Source organism: Nesoenas mayeri (assembly GCF_963082525.1).
Source record: "Nesoenas mayeri genome assembly, chromosome: 2".
Lineage (NCBI taxonomy): Eukaryota > Metazoa > Chordata > Aves > Columbiformes > Columbidae > Nesoenas > Nesoenas mayeri.
The window spans coordinates 158,385,387-158,405,497 of record NC_137543.1 but is presented as its reverse complement, the minus strand read 5'-3'; the positions used below and the strand labels follow the sequence as shown (position 1 = coordinate 158,405,497).

The window sequence follows — 20,111 nt, the reverse complement described above, 5'->3', positions numbered from 1 at the left end:
TTAGGGTACTTTCGGTCTGAGCAAATAGTATAAGTAGCTATAAGAGAGAGGGTCTGATATTCACTGTCTTTTAAATGGAATCATGTTTATAATACAGCTACGATGAATACATTTCCCCCCATGGTGAACCTAAAGCTGCACACACAGGCTTCAGTGTTCATGTCTGGGTCATCTTATTCTTAAACAGTTGTCTTCCAGTTAGATTCTTCAAAAAAGTGAAAACTTGAATTTTATATTAATTTAAAAGTCTAAAATACATGTTCACTCAACATTTTTATTTATTACTGACTGGCACCTTTAAAAGCTAAACATTTTGTATTAAGATCTTATTTTTTGGGTTTGATTGCTGCTTGTGTGTTTTCTAAAATCTAATAGGCTATTCATGCAAAATGGCAGAGCAGTGACTGAAGAGATTTATGTTTTAATATCAGTCTGGATTTTATGACACAAACCTAGTGAGAGGAAAGTTGAACTTAGTTCTTTATTTCAGAGCAGGAAAAAGTGATTTAAAGGCAGATGTCCACTCCTCACAGAGATGCCCCAAAAACCACACAAACAGAAAAGAAACTGCTCCATAAAACTCTCAGAAATTGTTGCAATTATTATTTAGTTTTCATGAATCTCTCTTATGCTCTTCATCATTGCTAAAGGGCTTTGAAACACAACAGAGAACATTGAAATGTGTCCCTTGGGAGCAGCCAGGACCAATTTGTTCTCAGAGTCTTTAGAGTCTTGCATCTGGGCAGGAACAACCCCAGGTTCCAGTATAAGTTGGGGAATGACCTATTAGAGAGCAGCGTAGGGGAAAGGGACCTGGGGGTCCTGGTGGACAGCAGGATGACCATGAGCCAGCACTGGGCCCTTGTGGCCAGGAAGGCCAATGGTACCTGGGGTGGATTAGAAGCGGGGTGGTCAGTAGGTCAGAGAGGTTCTTCTGCCCCTCTACTCTGCCCTGGGGAGACCACACCTGGAATATTGTGTCCAGTTCTGGGCCCCTCAGTTCCAGCAGGACAGGGAACTGCTGGAGAGAGTCCAGCGCAGGGCAACAAAGATGCTGAAGGGAGTGGAGCATCTCCCGTGTGAGGAAAGGCTGAGGGAGCTGGGGCTCTGGAGCTGGACAAGAGGAGACTGAGGGGTGACCTCAGTAATGTTTACAGATATATAAAGGGTGAGTGTCAGGAGGATGGAGCCAGGCTCTTCTCAGTGACAACCAATGATAGGACAAGGGGTAATGGGTTCAAACTGGAACACAAGAGGTTCCACTTAAATTTGAGAAGAAAATTCTTCTCAGTGAGGGTAACAGAACACTGGCCCAGGCTGCCCAGGGGGGTTGTGGAGTCTCCTTCTCTGCAGACATTCAAACCCGCCTGGACACCTTCCTGTGTAACCTCATCTGGGTGTTCCTGCTCCATGAGGGGATTGCACTGGATGAGCTTTTGAGGTCCCTTCCAACTCCTGACATTCTGTGATCCTGTGAGAAGAAAGTGACAGCGCTGATGGATGCCCAGTAGTACCTGAGTCAAAAGGACTATGTACAAAATACTGAGAGTTATAAAAATGTACTAATGTATACTCCAACAGATGGTAAAGAAAGTAGTTTTTAAAATCTCAGTCACCACCTCCTTCGTAGTATCCATATACAAAATGAGAGAAATTGTTGTTAGTGTCATGTCTTCAAAAATAAATAAAATAATTATTGATTTTTCAAAATTATAGAATCACCATGGGTGAATTCGTAAATCATATTTCTGACATTTGAATGGAATAAGAACCAAAAAGGGACATGAATACAAAAAAGAAATACAGTCATGTTAGCCATTTTTGTACTTATTTATCCATTCAATAAAATGTATCAAATTGAAAAACATTTAAAATCCACACGTAATATAGTAAATCACAAGCAGAGAGTACCGTATTACAAATGTAAAGAATCAGGTCACACTTATAACTAAGAAAATTGCTCAGGTATGGTTTTCTACCGCAATAAAAGCTAATTCTTAAAGCCCATAAAATATTGGTTTGGAAAAACCCTCATTTACATTTGATTCTTAGGGCCATTAACTGGCAGAAAATAGCACTGAATTAGATACGAATTCCATCTATGCTTTTACTGAGAACTAATGATATGCAGCATATTACAGGCTTTAGTGTCTAGCAAGCACATGCAGCTTCATTTAAATAGAACTGCTATTCCCATTTTCCAGGATCACACTGATTTTCGAAGAGTGGCCATCATATTATTTGTATTTCACTTCCTCTCCATTTCCTCTAGTTGTTTATTCACCGTAGAAATAACATTAGCCCTGTCACTTCAGATAATTAATGATGCACAAGAAAAATCAGTAAAGAATAACCTTTGCTGATTGTTCATAATTACTTCGATACTGCAATAATTGTGCTAATGGGGAAATCTATCTCTGGTATAATTATAAGAATAGACTGAAATTGCATTGAAAAAAAAATGGTCTATTCTGTTTCTGTCTTCAATGATAGAACTGAGCAGAGAGAAAATAAGAGGCTCTTGATACTTATTGAAATTGCTGTCTAAAGACTTCATTTTTAATTATGTTTTATTTTCTCAGATAATACTGAAGTTGCCTTATTTTAAAATGGATGATTGATTGTCAAGATCCAATAACTGTTTTCCGAGTCTACTATTCTTTCCTGAAAGTACTAATCATGAAATTGCTGGCATGATAGGTCGGCATCATTACATATTTTCCAGAAAAAGTCATAGAAAAGGAGTGAAGTACCGAAATGATGAAAATCGGAGATCTATATCCCCAAAATATACTCATTGCAGGACAGAAAAAATATTAATTCTATGCTTGTGAAAATGTGAAACCTGTTTTACTGACTTCACCTACAAAACTGCCCCCTTGTGAGTAAAACCCATGTTTTTCTCAGGAGTTTCTGGAGTGTCACATGTAGATCATGAACAGATTTTTCTACTTCAGGAAGATGGAAATGTTGGCAGCATCTGGATTCTTTTTGGTCCTTCGGCTCTGCCATTTTTAATTTGAAAAACCTTACCCTCTTCCTGAGATAAGCAGTATTGCTATATCTTATTAATTACAGCCCCCAAAACAAACTAAATCCGGCATGATTTAAGTTAACATTTAAATTATGCTGGATTTGAAAGAAGCCTTGCTGGTTGCTGAACTGGATTCTTTATAGACCACGGTTTTTAAAGGAAATGCTGTTCTTTATCAATATCGCTCTTCACTGTTTTGTCACCATCAGTGTACGCGAACTGTATTAAACAACGTAGTCAACATCTGGCATGATTCTCTTGCTCACTGTTTCTCAAAAGGATCATTGTGCATTTAGTAGAGATTGTGAATTTGGTAGGATTTCAGGTTCTCCTGCCCCTCTACTCTGTCCTGGTGAGACCACACCTGGAATATTGTGTCCAGTTGTGGCCCCTCAGTTCCAGCAGGACAGGGAACTGCTGGAGAGAGTCCAGCGCAGGGCAACAAAGATGCTGAAGGGAGTGGAGCATCTCCCGTGTGAGGAAAGGCTGAGGGAGCTGGGGCTCTGGAGCTGGACAAGAGGAGACTGAGGGGTGACCTCAGTAATGTTTACAGATATATAAAGGGTGAGTGTCACGAGGATGAAGCCAGGCTCTTCTCCGTGACAAACAATGGTAGGACAAGCCGTAAGGCGATTAAACTGGAACATAAGATGTTCCACTTAAACTTGAGAAGAAACTTCTCAGTGAGGGTGGCAGAGCCTGGCCCAGGCTGCCCAGGGGGGTTGTGGAGTCTCCTTCTCTGCAGACATTCCAACCCGCCTGGACACCTCCCTGTGTAACCTCATCTGGGTGTTCCTGCTCCATGGGGGGATTGCACTGGATGAGCTTTCCAGGTCCCTTCCAATCCCTGACATTCTGTGATTTCAAGCAGGAGAGAAGGCGAGAGACCACCCGCCCACCTTCCCTTTCTGGGAGCGAGCCCTGGGCCTCTGCCTCACTCCGGGGGGCTGGCGGCAGCCGCAGCCCCGCTCAGGGCTATGACTCGGTGGCTCTGTGGGTCGGCGAAGCCCCAACGACGCTCAGCGACCCCCGCACCCTGCGGCTTCTCCTCAGCGCTCCCGCACAGCCCTTTCCCGCCCTTTCCCGCCTCCCCCGGCACCGCCTCGCTTCCCGCGCCCCGCCCCCGTCTCTAAGGGCGTCTTCACGTCACGCGCCCCACCGGGCCGGCAGGGAGCGGTAATCGAGCGGAATTCTCGCTCCCCTCCGCCGTGCGCGGCCGCTCCGCTCGGCACTCTGTTGCTTCGACCTGCGACGCCCTCAGCCGAGGGAACGGCGTGAGGGGGATGCTCGTTGCTGCCGCCGCCGCCGCCTGAGTGTCCGGTCCTGTCCTGTCCCGTCCCGTCCCGTCCCGCGGTGCCGGGCATGGGGCTGGGCTCGAGCTCCGAGGTCCCGAACGGCGGCGCCGAGGGCTTCCACGTACACGGGGTGAGGCGGCCGCCACCGGGCTCCGCGGGGACTGAGGGCCGTGGGGGGGCGCGGGGGGTCTCGCTTCCCCACTCCTGCCCGCGGCGGCTCAGGGAGGCCGGGCCCGGCGCGGGGGAACGTGCTTGCCTGGGGGCCGCGGGCTGCTTGGTCCCGGTTGTTAGCTCCTACCGGGGAACTGCCACGGCGGCAGGGGAGGGGCGGCCGCTCCGCTCCGGTTGGCAGCGGGGACCCGCCCGGCGCGGCCTCACACCCGCCTGGCGCCGCCACGGGGCTCGGAGCCGCCACCTGCCACGTCTGGGCAGCTGGGAGAGCCCTTTGTGCTTCTCTGAAGGAATTAGAAACACTTTAAAAGTGTCTCCAAAGTGGAGAATTGGGCAGCCACCAACCGCGTGAAGTTCAACCAAGAGTAATTTGCATCTGGAATATCGTGTCCAGTTCTAGGCCCCTCAGTTCCAGCAGGACAGGGAACTGCTGGAGAGAGTCCAGCGCAGGGCAGCAAAGATGCTGAAGGGAGTGGATCATCTCCCGTGTGAGGAAAGGCTGAGGGAGCTGGGGCTCTGGAGCTGGACAAGAGGAGACTGAGGGGTGACCTCAGTAATGTTTACAGACATATAAAGGGTGAGTGTCAGGAGGATGGAGCCAGGCTCTTCTCAGTGGCAAGCAATGATAGGACAAGGGGTAATGGGTTCAAACTGGAACACAAAAGGTTCCACTTAAATATGAGAAGAAACTTCTTCTCAGTGAGGGTGGCAGAGCCTGGCCCAGGCTGCCCAGGGGGGTTGTGAAGTCTCCTTCTCTGCAGACATTCCAACCCGCCTGGACACCTTCCTGTGTAACCTCATCTGGGTGTTCCTGCTCCATGGGGGGATTGCACTGGATGAGCTTTCCAGGTCCCTTCCAATCCCTGACATTCTGGGATTCTGTGAAGTTCTGGATTTTGCACCTGGGACATGGCAACCCTGGCTGTACAGACAGACTGGGGGATGAGATGTTAGAAAGCAGCTCTGTGGAGAAGGATCTGGGGGTTCTGGTCAATGGCAAGTTGAACATGAGCCAACAGTGTCCCTGGCAGCCAAGAGGGACCTGTGTCCTGGTGCACCCAGCACAGCACGGCCAGCCAGGCAGGGAGGGGATTGTCCTGCTCTGCTCTACACCTGGATAGGTGTAGAGCTGCACTGTGTGCAGGGCTGGGAACATAGGATAAAAAGGAGATAAAGCTACTGGAGATGTCCAGAGGAGGCTCTGAAGTTGGTGAAGGGTTTGGAGGGGAAGCTGTATGAGGAGCGGCTAAAGTCACTTGGTTTGTTCAGCCTGGAGAAGAGGAGACTGAGGGGAGAGCTCATGGTGGCTCCAGCTCCTCACAAGGGGAGTGGGAGGGGCAGGACTGAGCTCTTCTCTTTAGTGACCAACGACAGAACCCGAGGGAATGGCAGGAAGATGTGCCAGAGGTGGTTTAGGTTGGAGATGAGGAAAAGGTTCTTCACCCAGAGGTGCTGGACACTGAACAGGCTCCCCAGGGAGGTGTCACGGCCCCAAGTCTGACAGTGTTCAAGAAGAGACTGGACAACACTCTCAGACAGACAGAGTGAACTGTGGGGTTGTCCTGTGCAGGGACAGGAGTTGGACTCCATGATCCTTGTGGGTCCTGTCCAACTCAGGACATTCTGTAAGAGTAGCGTTGCTCCCCTCCTCCCCCCTGCCCCCTTCAAATTCTCTTGTCTTGATGATTTGATTAATTTCTCTCAAGATCTTTGCAGCATCTTGGCTGGGGGTTAATTACACCTCCAGCCAGTGTTTTCCTGAGGGGCTGTGTCTCACAGTGCTGCATCTAGATGTGAATTTGTTTTAATTTCTCTGTGTGGCAAATTGTTTGCATACATGTTTGCTTATATGCGTATCTTGGAGCTTAAAGATAGGCAGAGGTGTTGCTGGTAAGTTAGCAGTTATGTAAGTTATTATTTCATTTAGTTTACAGCCTTCCTCTCTGAAATAAGAGTGGAAATGTTGTCATGTGCCGCTTTTCAGCAGTTAGTGTTTCTCAACCTCTCCAGATGTTCTAAGGGTACCAGTGTTGTTACGTGATCTGCTTTTGTCTGTCTCCTTCAATTAGTTATCTCCATCAGAAATGACGGTCACAAAGTGCTTCCTTCTTTTAAGTGCAGGATGCTGCACAATTGTTTGTACTGGAGGATGATTTTAGTGACCTGCAGTATGCAAGAGATGAAGGGTTTTTTTGTTTTGTTCTGGTTTGGGTTTTTGTTTTGTTTTCTTTTTCTCCAGGAAATTCATGCAGCTTTTGATACAGTGTCATTTTGAAAACCACATTTTGCAGGCTTTTCTTACAACTCACAGTTTTGTGGGGGGAATTTGTATGGCTTTTAGACATCTCAACAGCAATGTCACGAGCTCCATCATAACTCCCATGTACTACTTTTTGGGTATATTTTCGTCCTTGACATTGTGTTAGGTGTTAGTTTCATTGTAAGGCTTCTTGCACATTATTTAGAATTGGGGTGTAGGGTAAACTCTTTTTAACCTTCAGCTTGGTTCAGTACAAGCTGGCTCTTTGCTTTTCATGCAGTTTAGGGTTGTGATGAAAGTTATAGTGGTTACAGTGGTCAGTCTTGTCTGTTTAGTGATAAAGCATGATTTTTTTTCTCTATGAAAGCTTTTACTGAAGTAACTATGCTCTTACTTAAGTATATTTTATAACTTTCATAGACAGTTGTGCCAGCTTAAGCCCCACTACTGATACAACATTATGAAAAAGAAAGGTAGGTTAGTAACACAACACCAAATGCAAGATATAGCAGTTTTAACTTTGCTAGCAATTAACATTTTAGTTTAGATGATGCGTGGTTTCTACCTTAGCGCTTAAATTGTGGGGCGGCATTTTAGGAGTCAGATATATTGCAGGTTATAGGCTCTGCTGCTGAGTTCACAAAAAGTAAAGTTACACGCAGAATGAATTGTTAGCATGTTTGCAATCGTTCTCTTAAAGTTATGTTGCTTTGTTAATATACCTTGAAGTGAGTGTACTCTCATATACTGTGCATGTATCAAGTTCCTGTGTAATTTCTGGTGTTTATTTTTTCCTGGTGTTTTAAGAGCTATTCTCTAGATCTCCTTATTATATCTGTTTTACGATAACTTGCTTATAGTGAAATTGAGGTGTTGCAACTCTTAGTTCTTATGGATTTTCTGTAAGTGATGGCAATCTTCTTGACCAGTATTTGTGGTTAGTCACATGTTTGTAGCATAATCTCTTTAAGTGTTCCTGTTCTTGTGTGCTGTAAATTGTGGGAACCTAATTGTAAATTATGTTTATGTAAAAAATGGCTGTGATGTAATTAGGGACTCTCAATGTGCTCAGGCTGTTAGTAGCATGGAATAAAATCCTGAAGCAGTGCTTTGAAAACTAAGCCCTTTTCCAAAGTCCTCAATATTTAATAATTCTGTACTCCAGACTCTGCATCACAATACTTGTGTCTTGTATAGGGTTCAATACCTCTTTTTTACAGCTTAGTTAGGACTCCAGTTGTTCATAGTTCTATAAAATTAAGTTCACAATTGTGGACTGCTTCCTGAGGTCTGTTACGTGGTGTCACATCTCTGGTTGAACTCAAAAGTAAATATTGAATCAAGTGTAAAGATTAACATTGCCGCTTAATGTAACTAGAGCTCAGTGTATAATAAGAGTAAAATCTGTTTTGCAGGTTCAAGAAAACTCCCCAGCTCAACAAGGAGGACTGGAACCTTACTTTGATTTCATCATTGCGATAGGACACACTAGGCTTGTAAGCCTCAAATAATTCATTTTTTTTTCCCCTGCATGAAATATGTGTATTGTAGTGATGAAACGTAGAAGCCAAAGCTGTCACAATAAAGAAAGTTTTCATAGTGGACATTGTGTAGGGCATTAACAATGTAGAGGAAAACCTGGTGGCGTTCAAAGTCTCCTCTCTGGCTGGATCCAAATTTGAGGGAAGTCTCATTTATGCCTTTAGTCACCTTAACTTCTTAACACATTAACACAATGTTTGTTATATTACTCATTCATGCTTATTTTCTGCCACAATGTGACTATTGAATGGGCGAGTCAATGGTAAGAGCTCAACATTTGTTTAAACAAACTTATTTCAACATTTGATAGAACATGAGAAAGAGTCGTGGCCTGTCTGCTTATACTTAGGAGTGGGAACACAGTTCCTGTATGGTGAGGTATGGAAGAAGAGTTGATTTTTGGTTTAAAAGGCTCACAGCTTTGGCTGTATGCTTCATCCTAGCTCCAAACAAGCTGAATTTGTCTTGCTTTTATTAGTAGAGGTGTCTTTTTTGAAGTGATCGTTGTAATGGTGGAAGATCACAGTCGATCTTTTAACATGACAAAAACAATTATAGTTCTCTAAGCTGCTCCCAAGTAATCTGTCTGTTCACAGCCAATTTGCGATGGCTTTGAAGGGTTATTGAGTGTGGACTGGGATTAGTGGTGCGAAGTAAAATGTTGCTGCTTATCCTTATGACTACACAGTCGAGATCTAATATTGCTGATGTAATTGTATAGCAGTTATGCAGAACAGCAAAGTAAGTGACGAAACTGAGTAACAGTAACTACTTGTATAAAGGGACATGAGCTGACAGTGTTGACTTCTTTCTAATAAAAGAAAATTGAACTGCTGGGACTGATTGTGAAACACAGAGCCTAAACTTTGATGGGTTTAGTTCATTGTATTCAAATTAAAAGGGGCCTGTTGTGATAAGACAAGGGGTGATGGTTTTAAACTCAAGGAGGGAGATTCAGGCCAGACATGAGGAAGAAATTATTTACAATGAGAGTGGTGAGACCCTGGCCCAGGTTTCCCAGAGAGGTGGTGAATGAACCATCCCTGGAGACATCCCAGGCCAGGCTGGACAGGGCTCTGAGCAACCTGAGCTGCTGAAGATGTCCCTGCTCATGGCAGGGGTGGCACTGGATGACCTTTGGAGGTCCCTTCAACCCAAACTATTCTATGATTCTAAATTCTGTCACAGGTGTGATGTCTGTGTTACTGGTGCAACTAGAAATAATGTTAATCATGTATCTCTTTCTGTGCTCTACAGAATAAAGAAAACAATATGTTGAAAGATCTGCTGAAGGCGAATGCTGAAAAAGCAGTGAAGCTGGAGCTGTATAATATCAAAACAATGAAAGTAAGAGAGGTGGAGGTGATCCCCAGTAACATGTGGGGAGGACAAGGTCTTCTAGGAGCCAGCGTGAGGTTCTGCAGTTTCCAGGGAGCCAATGAACACGTGTGGCATGTTTTGGTGAGACAGAATTTTTTGGTGGCTTGTTCATGTTCATACAACCTTATTTTAAAGTGTAATGTTTAGAAGTAACTTACATGTTGAAGTACGATGCTGAAATTGCACAGAAGAAGGGAACACAGCCTTGAAAGTTTGAGCTATTTGAATAGGGACAAGTAGTGGGTTGCTGTTAGTGTTGCCTGTTGCTGTGAAGAAAACTAATTTCATCCCAGCCAGACCAAAGAGTTTTTGATGGGGAAAAGGATTTTTCATCTTACGTTAAAGAATCAATGGCAAAAGCGAAAAATATTCTGGCTCAATAGGTGTCCCTGTGTTGGCTCAGGTTCATCAAAGTAATATTAATGTTACAAAAAGCACCGCAAAGTTATTGAAAATGAAGAGGGAGAGCTGAGAGTAGGAAAGAATAGGAAAGACTCTTATGTTTCTGGTTGTTTAAATAAATGCAACTTTTCGACATCTTCAGACTATTTCATTTTGAACTGATAGTATCTTGGTCTTTCTCATTCAGCATGTTTTACAAGATGTCACACATAGATGTAGCCTGTTCAAGGGCTCCTGTTTTATCCCATCCATAAAAAACTTCTTTCCTCCTATTGCTTTTGGAGGCAGATTTCAGTTTAGATCTTGGGGTAGCGTATCCTGCTGATGATACGTGTTGTTCTTTTACAGGATGTTGAACCCGCGTCTCCTGCAGCTCTCGCTGGTCTCCAGCCGTACACCGACTACATCGTTGGATCTGATCAGATTCTTCAGGAGGTAGGGCACGTGTTCCTTCAAACACTGATTGTTTTCATGCTGCCAAGTGTATGTTGTAAGGTTTTTTTTAACAAACCTAATTGCGTGTACATCAAATGTATGGGGATAGTTTTTGGGGGATTTTGGGAGGTTGATGGTTATGACAGATGCCTTACGGTTGAGGTAAACATTATCTTTTTTAATCGGACAGTAAAAATTTGCCCCTAATGGTCAAACTACACCAGTGAGTGTTAAGTCTGTCTTTGAGTTCTTAATATGTCATGTTGAAGTAAATAACTGTGTAAAATGCTAAATTGTTTCCAGCTACTTATCTTACACATTTGAGTTTAAGAACTGTTTTTCTTTTTTCTCTTAGTCAGAGGATTTCTTTTCCCTCATTGAATCCCATGAGGGGAAGCCGCTGAAGCTGATGGTTTATAACACTGAAGCAGATTCCATTCGAGAGGTAGTTGTGACTCCCAATGGAGCTTGGGGTGGAGAAGGAAGGTACTGATCTCCGGACAGTCACTGCCTGATGACAGGTTATATACTCACTGTAAATGAGATGTTAAGAGTATTATTATTATTGATTACAGTTTGTTTTCAAGTTAAGCCTTGTTTTCTTAGACTTTTCATACATATTTCCTTAAAAAAAAAGAAAGCTTAGAACTAGGAATTAGGCATGTTCTGGATCTAATCCTGTTTGAGTGGAAACCAGTGGCAAAACCTGTGGTGACTTCCCCGGTAGTAGATTCGCTAGCTGTGTTCTCACAGTCAAACATTCAGTTAAAGCGAGAACAAAATCCAAACCTGATCAGATAGTGTATTTTGTAACTGAAAGGTAAATTACGTATGTCTAAGGGTCAATTGCAGAGTGCTTCTCGAGTGCTAAAAGTGAAATTATTCTTGCAAGTAGGTGGGTTTTGCAGTGGAATATGACACAAACTCTTCCAAATTTAAAACACATACTAGCTTTGTTAAGAACACCTTTTTTTTTTCAAGTCTTGTTTTACTTCTCTTGTACAGTTTAGGATGTGGTATTGGATATGGCTATTTGCACCGAATTCCAACACAATCTATAGTGTCAAATAAAAAGCCAGAGAGCAAACCACCTTCACCCTTGCCAGAGGCTGGAACTCCTGTACCATCTACTAATGGTTACACAGAGGTATGTCAGGAATTAGTTACATTCTCTAGAGCTTCACACTTTTCTGTCTGTTGGAACATTCATAATACAGTATATTTGAGTGCAGCACACAATTTTGATGAGCTGGGTGAAGGGAAAGTGGGAGCCCATGATGCTGAACAGATGACAGGAAGAGCAGCACGAGCAAGAAATGTTTTATTTTCTAAAACTTTCAGCTGCTATTCTGCCATATTCCTCACTGCATTTGGGTGCAATTACATATATTATAATTACTTCTTCACCAGCGTTGACCGTTATATAAATTTTTGCCAGATATTTTCTTCCTATTTTGAAGACTTGCATATTACAGCTGTATCAGTTAATTAGAAGAATACTCTTCTCACTAGGAAGTAAAAGAGTCACAGAATAGTGTGGGTTAGAAGGGGCCTCTGAAGCTCGTCTGGTCCAACCCCTGCCATGAGCAGGGACATCTTCACCAGCTCAGGTTGCTCAGAGCCCCGTCCAGCCTGGCCTGGGATGTCTCCAGGGATGGTTCATCCACCACCTCTCTGGCCAACCTGGGCCAGTATTTCACCACCCTCAGTGTCAAAAATTTCTTCTTAAAAAAAGTTTAAGTGTGGATTGTTCTTCTAAGAACTAACTGGCTTTAAAAGGCCACATCAGAACATGTCCTAATCAGTGGCTTGAGTATCGCTTTCAGCCTCGTAGGTTCTCTCTGGAGACCAAGGCAGAATGCTTTCATAGGAGTGTTGCCTTCAGGTGAAGCTTTCAATATCAAAAGATGGTTTTCCTTCTTACTGTGTTGTTCCAGACTCCGTTATTGGCACCAACTTCTGAGAGTGACAACTCTGAAATAGTCACAAACTTGGATCATTCCCCAGATCAAGAAATGAGTAGTTACTCACCAGAAAGCTCACTCTCTCCTCCTCCCCCCCTCCAGAGAGTTATGGATCCAGGTATATTTTCTTTGGTGCTTTTTTTCAGCGATTCTTTAGAGATCATCTAAGTCAACTAATATGGTTTGAGACTTAAATACAGAACTACAAGCACTGCTGGTGGTTTTCCCTAAAGTTTTTTGACTTGAGTGGGTTTCAGAACTGTAGAATTTGGGCACTAGGAGCCTGACTGAGGTTAACGTTCTGCAGAAGTCTTTCCACTGATGACAGCCAACTTTTAGGTTAAATTTACTTGCATTTAGTGGGAAGGGGACATCACTGACTTGAGTCTGGGTATGACATGTCTTTTTGAGTCGATAATTTTGTGTTGTATCTAAACCAGGACTAATATTTGCTTTCTCCTTCAGGATTTCTAGATATGTCTGGTCTTTCATTCCCTGAACTCACTGATGTATCAAGAGTGTCCAGCGTGGCTTCACCTGCCTCCTTCAACGTTCCAGCAGCAGATGCTTTAGTGGGCACTGAAGAGTTAATGATGTCAAGCAATGACACTTCTGGTTATTTTGGTGAGTGTATTCAAGATTTCCTTTAGGCCTCTGACCTCATTTCTGGAAACACAATGGAAAAAGTAGCACAAATCAGGTGTAGAAGTGGACAAAAACTAATAAGGCTTTTTAATAAGATTATAGAATGGGTGTCTTTTTCTTTAAATGAAAATGTTGATGATCCAAATTAAACTGACCTTAAAAGGAGGTATTTCTAAAATCAATGTAAATGAGTTTTTTGTATCACAGGCTTCTCTTTACAGTTGTCAACTGAAAACAAAGTGGCAGTGGCTTTTCTGTTAAAAACAAAAATATCTTCACATGATGACTGCCTTTCCCTTTGAAAGGTGGGGTGAATAAGACTTGTAGTACAAAAGAAAACATCTCTAGCATAGGAATCCAGCAGCCCAAATGGTTTGTGGTCTCTTAGAAACCTACTCTCACCATCGGATTTTTCTGGATTTGGGCAGAACGCAGCAAACGCAGCCCACGTATTGGACAGTGTGAATCTGGTGACATTTTTGTGCGAGGAATCTCAATCAAGCTGATTCTCTAGATGTGTGGTAACCAGAGGCACTGCCTGTTGGCCTGACAGCTTTTGTTTCTGTTTTATTTTTACAAACTATTTCTATTTTTCCAGAAAATGCCACAGCTTTGGACCCTGAAGATGTAACTATGTCTTCCGAAGGCTCTGCCAAGCAGCACGAGTTGGACGACCCACTGCCTTCACTTCCATCTTTACCTTCTTTTGCTCTTCCTGATGAAATTTCTTCAAGCACAACAGTAGGAACTGATCCTGATAATGAAGGAGCAAAGCTGCTCGTAGACAGTATTGAGAGCTCATTAACCATGACTCCGGTGAAACCAGATGACGAAGCAGCGAGTGAACAGAGAGAGGAAGAAGCTGCACAAGATGATGAGTGAAATGGATGCTGCTTTTGTTTACAGACTGTAGATGCTGTAATGCTACAGCTTGGAATATTTTTCTTGAAATAATCTTGAAAGATTTTGAAAGAATTACAGTGATTCTATTTTGTTAGTGTAAGACAATATTATAAAAGAAATCGTATGAAATACATACCTTACTGTCTTTTCCAATCGTTGTTTAATGATTGAGCAGCTGTGTTGAAACTTTGGATGCTGTCCAAAATCACCAATTTAATGGAGAAATCGATGCAGGAAAAAGTTGGAGATGGGCAAAATGTTGAGTTCCTGAATTCACGTTTGCCTACAAATGCTCCTGAATGTATTTGTGAGGGCATGCTCACCTAATGATGATTTTCTCAGTATGATTGATGGCATTAAAAAAATATTGGTGGTTTTGACTTGCTAGAAAGCTTTTCTAATGGTACACATTAATTTGACAAGTCTTACGTCTTCCAAAGCCCTTTCCTACCCCACGTTATCTTTATTCCTACTCTACAAACTGTTGTTTTTCTTGTTTTAGCGTCCCTTATCTGTAACAGTTATTCACGTACCTTCTTTGCATCTACCCTATGGTTTGAAGTTGCAGCATATAGATGGGACAATATCATATGGGTGGGTCCTGTCATTCACTTCAACTCTTCGATGGATCAAGTGGTGATTGTACAGTTAACAAAAAGAAGGTGGGAGGAGGAAATGATGAGGGTTTGTTTGAAACAAACTGAAGTCAAAGATGATTTTAGGTCAGGCCCTGTTTTCAGGGTGTTTAACCTCTCAGTGGAGGTGAATGTGTCTTTGTTTCTGTAGTGATAAATAGCTTTTCCTTAGTTGTGCTTTTCTTTGTACCTATTTCTGGTTTTACACAAAGAAATGGGGATGGAAAATGTTAGTGCAGCAACACCTCTTGCTTTTTGTAGCTTTTTTGTTTTGCACTTGTCTTCAAACAGCTTCTGAATGTAACAGTAAACATGAAATGAACAATGAAAGAGACACATGGGTGTTTTCAGGGGTCAGCCATTTATCATGGGATTTTAAATCTGTTCATTAAGAATAACTTCACTAGAGCTGGTACTGTTAGTGTGGTGAGAATCTTCCATACATTAAGAGAATTATTTAAAGAATAATTTAAGCCGTACCTGCAGGCAATAGAATGAAGAGATTTCAAGTCTGCTCTGCTAAATGGTGTGTTCATAGTGAACAGATTTGTTTCTTCTATGTCGCTAAAATAAATTTCCTCTTCTCCCAACTGACTGCTACAAGGGTCAACAGCCAAACACTAAAAATAAATGTAATTTAAGCTATTGCTAAGTTTGTTTGGTCTTACAGCCTGTTGACATCTAAGCAATCTATTTGTTGTTTATTCAGGACTGTTTCTAGTCTTAACCCCTTTGTCAAAACTGTTTTCTAAGCTGGCAGTAGCTCATTTGAGTGGTGCTGTACTACAGGCGCCCTTTAGAAGTTTGAGAGCGGAGAATGTCAAAACTCACACTATATTTCAAATGTCACAGTAATAAAAGACTTCAACACTTGCAGCAGTCTGTGTCCACCCTGCTTTGTGTTAATGGCTCTTGGAAGGGGAGGAGGGGAGTTCCGTTTATGGTTATGAAGACTTTAAATCACAGTATCACAGTATGTTTGGGATTGGAAGGGACCTCAAAAGATCATCTAGTCCAATCCCCCTGCTGGAGCAGGAACACCCAGGTGAGGTTACACAGGAAGGTGTCCAGGCAGGTTTTGAATGTCTCCAGAGACAGAGACTCCACAACCCCCCTGGGCAGCCTGGGCCAGGCTCTGCCACCCTCACTGAGAAGAAGTTTCGTCTCAAATGTAAGTGGAACCTCTTGTGTTCCAGCTTGATCCCATTACTCCTTGTCCTATCATTGGTTGTCACTGAGAAAAGCCTGGCTCCGTCCTCGTGGCACTCACCCTTTGTATATTTATAAACATTAATAAGGTCACCACTCAGTCTCCTCTTGTCCAGCTCCAGAGCCCCAGCTCCCTCAGCCTTTCCTCACACGGGAGATGCTCCACTCCCTTCAGCATCTTTGTTGCCCTGCGCTGGACTCTCTCCAGCAGTTCCCTGTCCTGCTGGAACTGAGGGGCCACAACTGGACACAATATTCCAGATGTGGTCTCACCAGGGCAGAGTAGAGGGGCAGGAGAACCTCTCTCAATCTACTAACCCACCCCCCTTCTAACACACCCCAGGATGCCATTAGCCTTCCTGGCCACAAGGGCACAGTGCTGGCTCATGGTCATCCTGTTGTCCACCAGGACCCCCAGGTCCCTTTCCCCTACACTGCTCTCTAATATGTAATTCCCCAACTTATACTAGAACCTGGGGTTGTTCCTGCCCAGATGTTCATAACAAATGAACAATGACCTAACATAATTGTTCAGAAAACCAAACAGAGCCTTAAACCTCTAACCAATAACTTTATCATTTAAGTGCTGAGGTGCAGTTTAACTGTACAGATGCCTTCTGAGCTTCTCTTCTCCAGGCTGAACAGCCCCAGCTCTCAGTCTCTCCTCATAAGATGCTCCAGCCCTTTCATCATCTTCACAGCCCTTGGCTGGACTCTCTCCAGTAATTCCTCGTCCTTCCTAAGCTGGGGAGCCCAGAACTGGACACAAAACTCCAGCTGTGTCCTCAGCAGGGCAGAGTAGATGGGGAGGAACAACCTCCCTCAACCTGCTGGTCACACTTTTCCTAGTGCACCCCAGGTACCATTGGCCTTCCTAGGCACTGAATTACTGCGTCCTCTCTGAGAGCAGCCCAGCTGTTGCAAGTTCACACAGCAAAGGCTTTGAGTATTCTGTACTGGCATCTTCAGCATCAGGAGACCCACCTGTGTGTCTCTTACAGGGCTATAACTTTTCTGATGTTGTCACATCAGAAAACTGTGTGACAACAGGCATGAGTCGCTTGTAGCAAGGCCATCTTTTCTTAGGGACTACACAAAATCATTTTCATAGCACCAAAGCACGTTCTGCTCACGCAAACAGCATCACTGGAGCGCATCCTCCACCTTAACAGGACCTCAGAGCTTGCATTTGAAGGCTTGCATGCCTGCTTAGTTCTTACATCCAACCATATTACAAGATCATCTTTAAGGGATGCCATTTCTTGAGGCCTCAAAGGGTTCTGAAGTCCTTTGTAATTCAACCATGAAATGGTAATGGCTCAAGCTCTACAACTGCATAATTGATCCAATACACAGAACAACTTGAAAATATTTTAACTAAAGCCTTTTTATTCTATACAACTGTGAAACGTCATTTACCCTTCTGGCATTGCAGACTCTTCTGTCAGTCTTTCCTGAAACTGTGTTTTGGGATGGTTAGGGGGGCAAAAAAATAGAAATAAAAGAAGAACAATTACAACCTTGGCTGATTTCAAACGAAATTCCTGGAGCGGTTCCAATGTACACAACAGGACAGCAAAACAACCAGAGACAAACCAACCAAACAGTGCCTATTGCAACAAGCGCAAACCCCTGCTATTAATAAATACAAAGGGCAAATTATGAATAAAAGTTACAGTTCTGTTTAAGCATTTAATTCACAAATATCACTAAAAATATGCAGGTACGGCACAACTGCATCCAACACACAAACTGGGATTAAAAACTGAAACCGACTCTCAAAAGACAGGGAAGAAGACATGCTAGTTGAGTTCTGAACCGTATCTTTTGTTTAAGCAATGAGTTTGTTTAGCGAGGCTAAGAGTGCAGAAGGGAACGAGTCGACTATTTGTTCCAAATAAAACACAATGAAAAATATTTTACGCTTTCTTTGACCAATACAATCCCAGTAATAGAATATATTGGGACTTTCTTTAGGCCTCAACCTAAATCTTGATTGCAAGACACAGGAAGGGCAAGAGCGTCTGTCTCCTGAAGAAACTCGAATAATACACTGCCCTTTGAAGGCACTTGTGCTTCTGCTTCAGACAAGAATCATTCGGACACAATTGCTTTATGAGGATTTATAATTTGCTCCAGCTACAAATAGTTTTATGGGACAGCCCCACATTTTCTAACAGAAAGCTGAAATGCCTTTAGTCCCTCCCCCCAATAAGTTAAACTCTATAAAAGACTATGAGGCTACGACAGTCACAGGTTTTTAGAAAGAACAGTGAAAAGAAGATCCGCAAAAACCTATAACAAAAGAACAAATGCATATAAAACCTCAGAAAAGAAGAGTAAGTATTTTTATATCATGAGTATGAAATCTGCTCAGAAGTCTCTAAGGTTTAACGTTCAACGTATTTTCAGAATGGTCTGAAGTTTTAACAGAATGTCACGTAGTTATGGAGCACAGTCACCAAAAATTAGACTAGTGTGTCTTTAGAACACCCAGGTTACAGTGCAGGAAGTAGTTGTATATATATATATATATATATATATATACATATATATATATTAAAAAAACCAATTTTGTTAACTTGCTGCAAAGCATGTTCACTCTGTTATGATGCACAGCACCATTGGACCGACCCTGCTGCAATATTTATCTAGTGTTCTTACTCTTGGTGCCAATAGCAACTGAGTTGCACTATTAAAACAAATCTGACGTTAACCCTTCGTTTGCAATTAAATGGGCCGATTCTTTCAAGTAGGCAATACCTATTTTCTGCTGTTTTCCCAATTTCTTTAAGTGGTAGAAATGTTTGAGTAGCACTGTTGGAACTTCATGAATGGAATGTACTAAAAATACCTCGTGTGTGGTTCAGGATTATTCTGTGAACGCAGCGACTAATATGGTCAAAATGGTTTAGTATCGAGCATGAGCAGATGAGGATATTATGTTCTGGAAAAACAAGAAAGCCAAAAGGAGGGAGCGAAAGTCTGCACTGGGTTATCACCCATTCTCTGTACACCTCACACAACACCAACCACTCAGGGACTTCCCATCTCATTGGCTGAGACAAGGACAGACTTTAGTTTAAGTCATATAGATTATTTTTTCCTCTATATTACAGATCTATTAGTCGCTTCAATTAAATGTATACTTTCTGTCCATACTGAGTCATTAGAAGTCTCATCTACCTTAGGGGTTCAGTGGGCTTCTATAGTACTAACTCTTGGAACCAGTACAGTATGGTCAAGTAAATGAGTAACCACTTGGATCCACCACTCCCTTCACGTCGATTTCTGGCGATAATGAAGCGTCAGGTCGCCCCCGCTCTTCCAAATGAAGTGCTTTACAGTTCGAAGGTCCATATTCGGATCCAAAACCTAAATGGTAAGAAGTTCATCTTTTATTCCACAAGTCACAAATTCAAAGCTAAAACGCTCTGGTTGGGCAAAACAATCCCATGGGTGAATTGGCATCAAAGATGAACCATGAATTGGCATCAAAGATGGACCATGCAAAGGCTCCGATTTTTCAACCAGCAAGTAAATCTGTTGCGTTGCTGGAAAGTTTTACCAATGTAACATTTAATTTCACATTGCAACCACCTCCTCAATCTTCATGCGCTTATTACACTTACTAGACAATTCATGATTTCGGACAAATTTTAAACTCTGCTAGAAAAGTAGAATTAAAAACATGCAAAAAATGCTAGAAATGGAACTCTGTGGGACTCTTAAGCCCATTTGTTGAGTAGGAGTGACCAATCTTATCAAGCCCACCAGTTAGAACCAAATTAAACAGATATGCTACATAAATTCTTTGATCCAGCTGTTTGCGACTCTCTGAACTTTTGTCAGCAACCGGTTAACAAGACGTCAAAACATCTCCTTAGTTTTAAAGGTAACATAGAGCATTTCAAGCTCAGTATTCAGAAATTCACAGCTGCTTCATTGCTGGACATTGCTTTTGTTCACAGGCCAAAACGCTCGAGTAACTCACCTGGTCCTGGCACAGCAGCTCAATCTTCTCCTCCGCTAGCACAGCGATGTCCTCCTCTTTTTCTTGTTCTCCTGCTTTTTCATTATTGGAAGAGCTGGTTGTCTGGGACTCGTTATCCAAGTTGATGATTTTCTCATACACATGTTCCATCACTTTTCTCACCTGCAGCATATCACTTGCTGATAGTCGGTCTCTAGATAATTTAAGTGAAGTTTAGAAGGAAAAACAACTTGAGAAACTGT

At 42.7% G+C, this 20,111-nt stretch overlaps 2 protein-coding genes across 3 annotated transcripts in view; one reads left to right on the top strand and one right to left on the bottom strand.

Annotated features, from left to right (window-relative positions):
• Nucleotides 1–4,396: 4,396 nt before the first annotated feature.
• On the top strand, nt 4,397–14,010 carry GORASP1 (golgi reassembly stacking protein 1; the record flags this gene model as incomplete). Its single annotated transcript, XM_080339153.1, has 9 exons — nt 4,397–4,459; nt 8,176–8,256; nt 9,560–9,763; nt 10,433–10,519; nt 10,875–11,005; nt 11,525–11,666; nt 12,457–12,601; nt 12,949–13,107; nt 13,727–14,010. The coding sequence occupies 9 exons, from the start codon at nt 4,397–4,399 to the stop codon at nt 14,008–14,010; spliced, it is 1,296 nt and encodes a 431-aa protein (XP_080195279.1).
• A 3,234-nt stretch (nt 14,011–17,244) lies between these two features.
• The window catches only part of WDR48 (WD repeat domain 48), a 33,841-nt gene continuing 30,974 nt past the window's right edge, over nt 17,245–20,111 (bottom strand). For both annotated transcript variants that reach the window (XM_080338987.1, XM_080338988.1), the window contains exons 18-19: nt 19,870–20,062; nt 17,245–19,250 (exon numbers count right to left, since the gene is read on the bottom strand). In XM_080338987.1, coding sequence (XP_080195113.1) covers nt 19,155–19,250; nt 19,870–20,062 — 289 coding nt within the window. In that variant the 3' untranslated portion in view covers nt 17,245–19,154. The remainder of the gene's footprint in view (nt 19,251–19,869; nt 20,063–20,111) is intronic.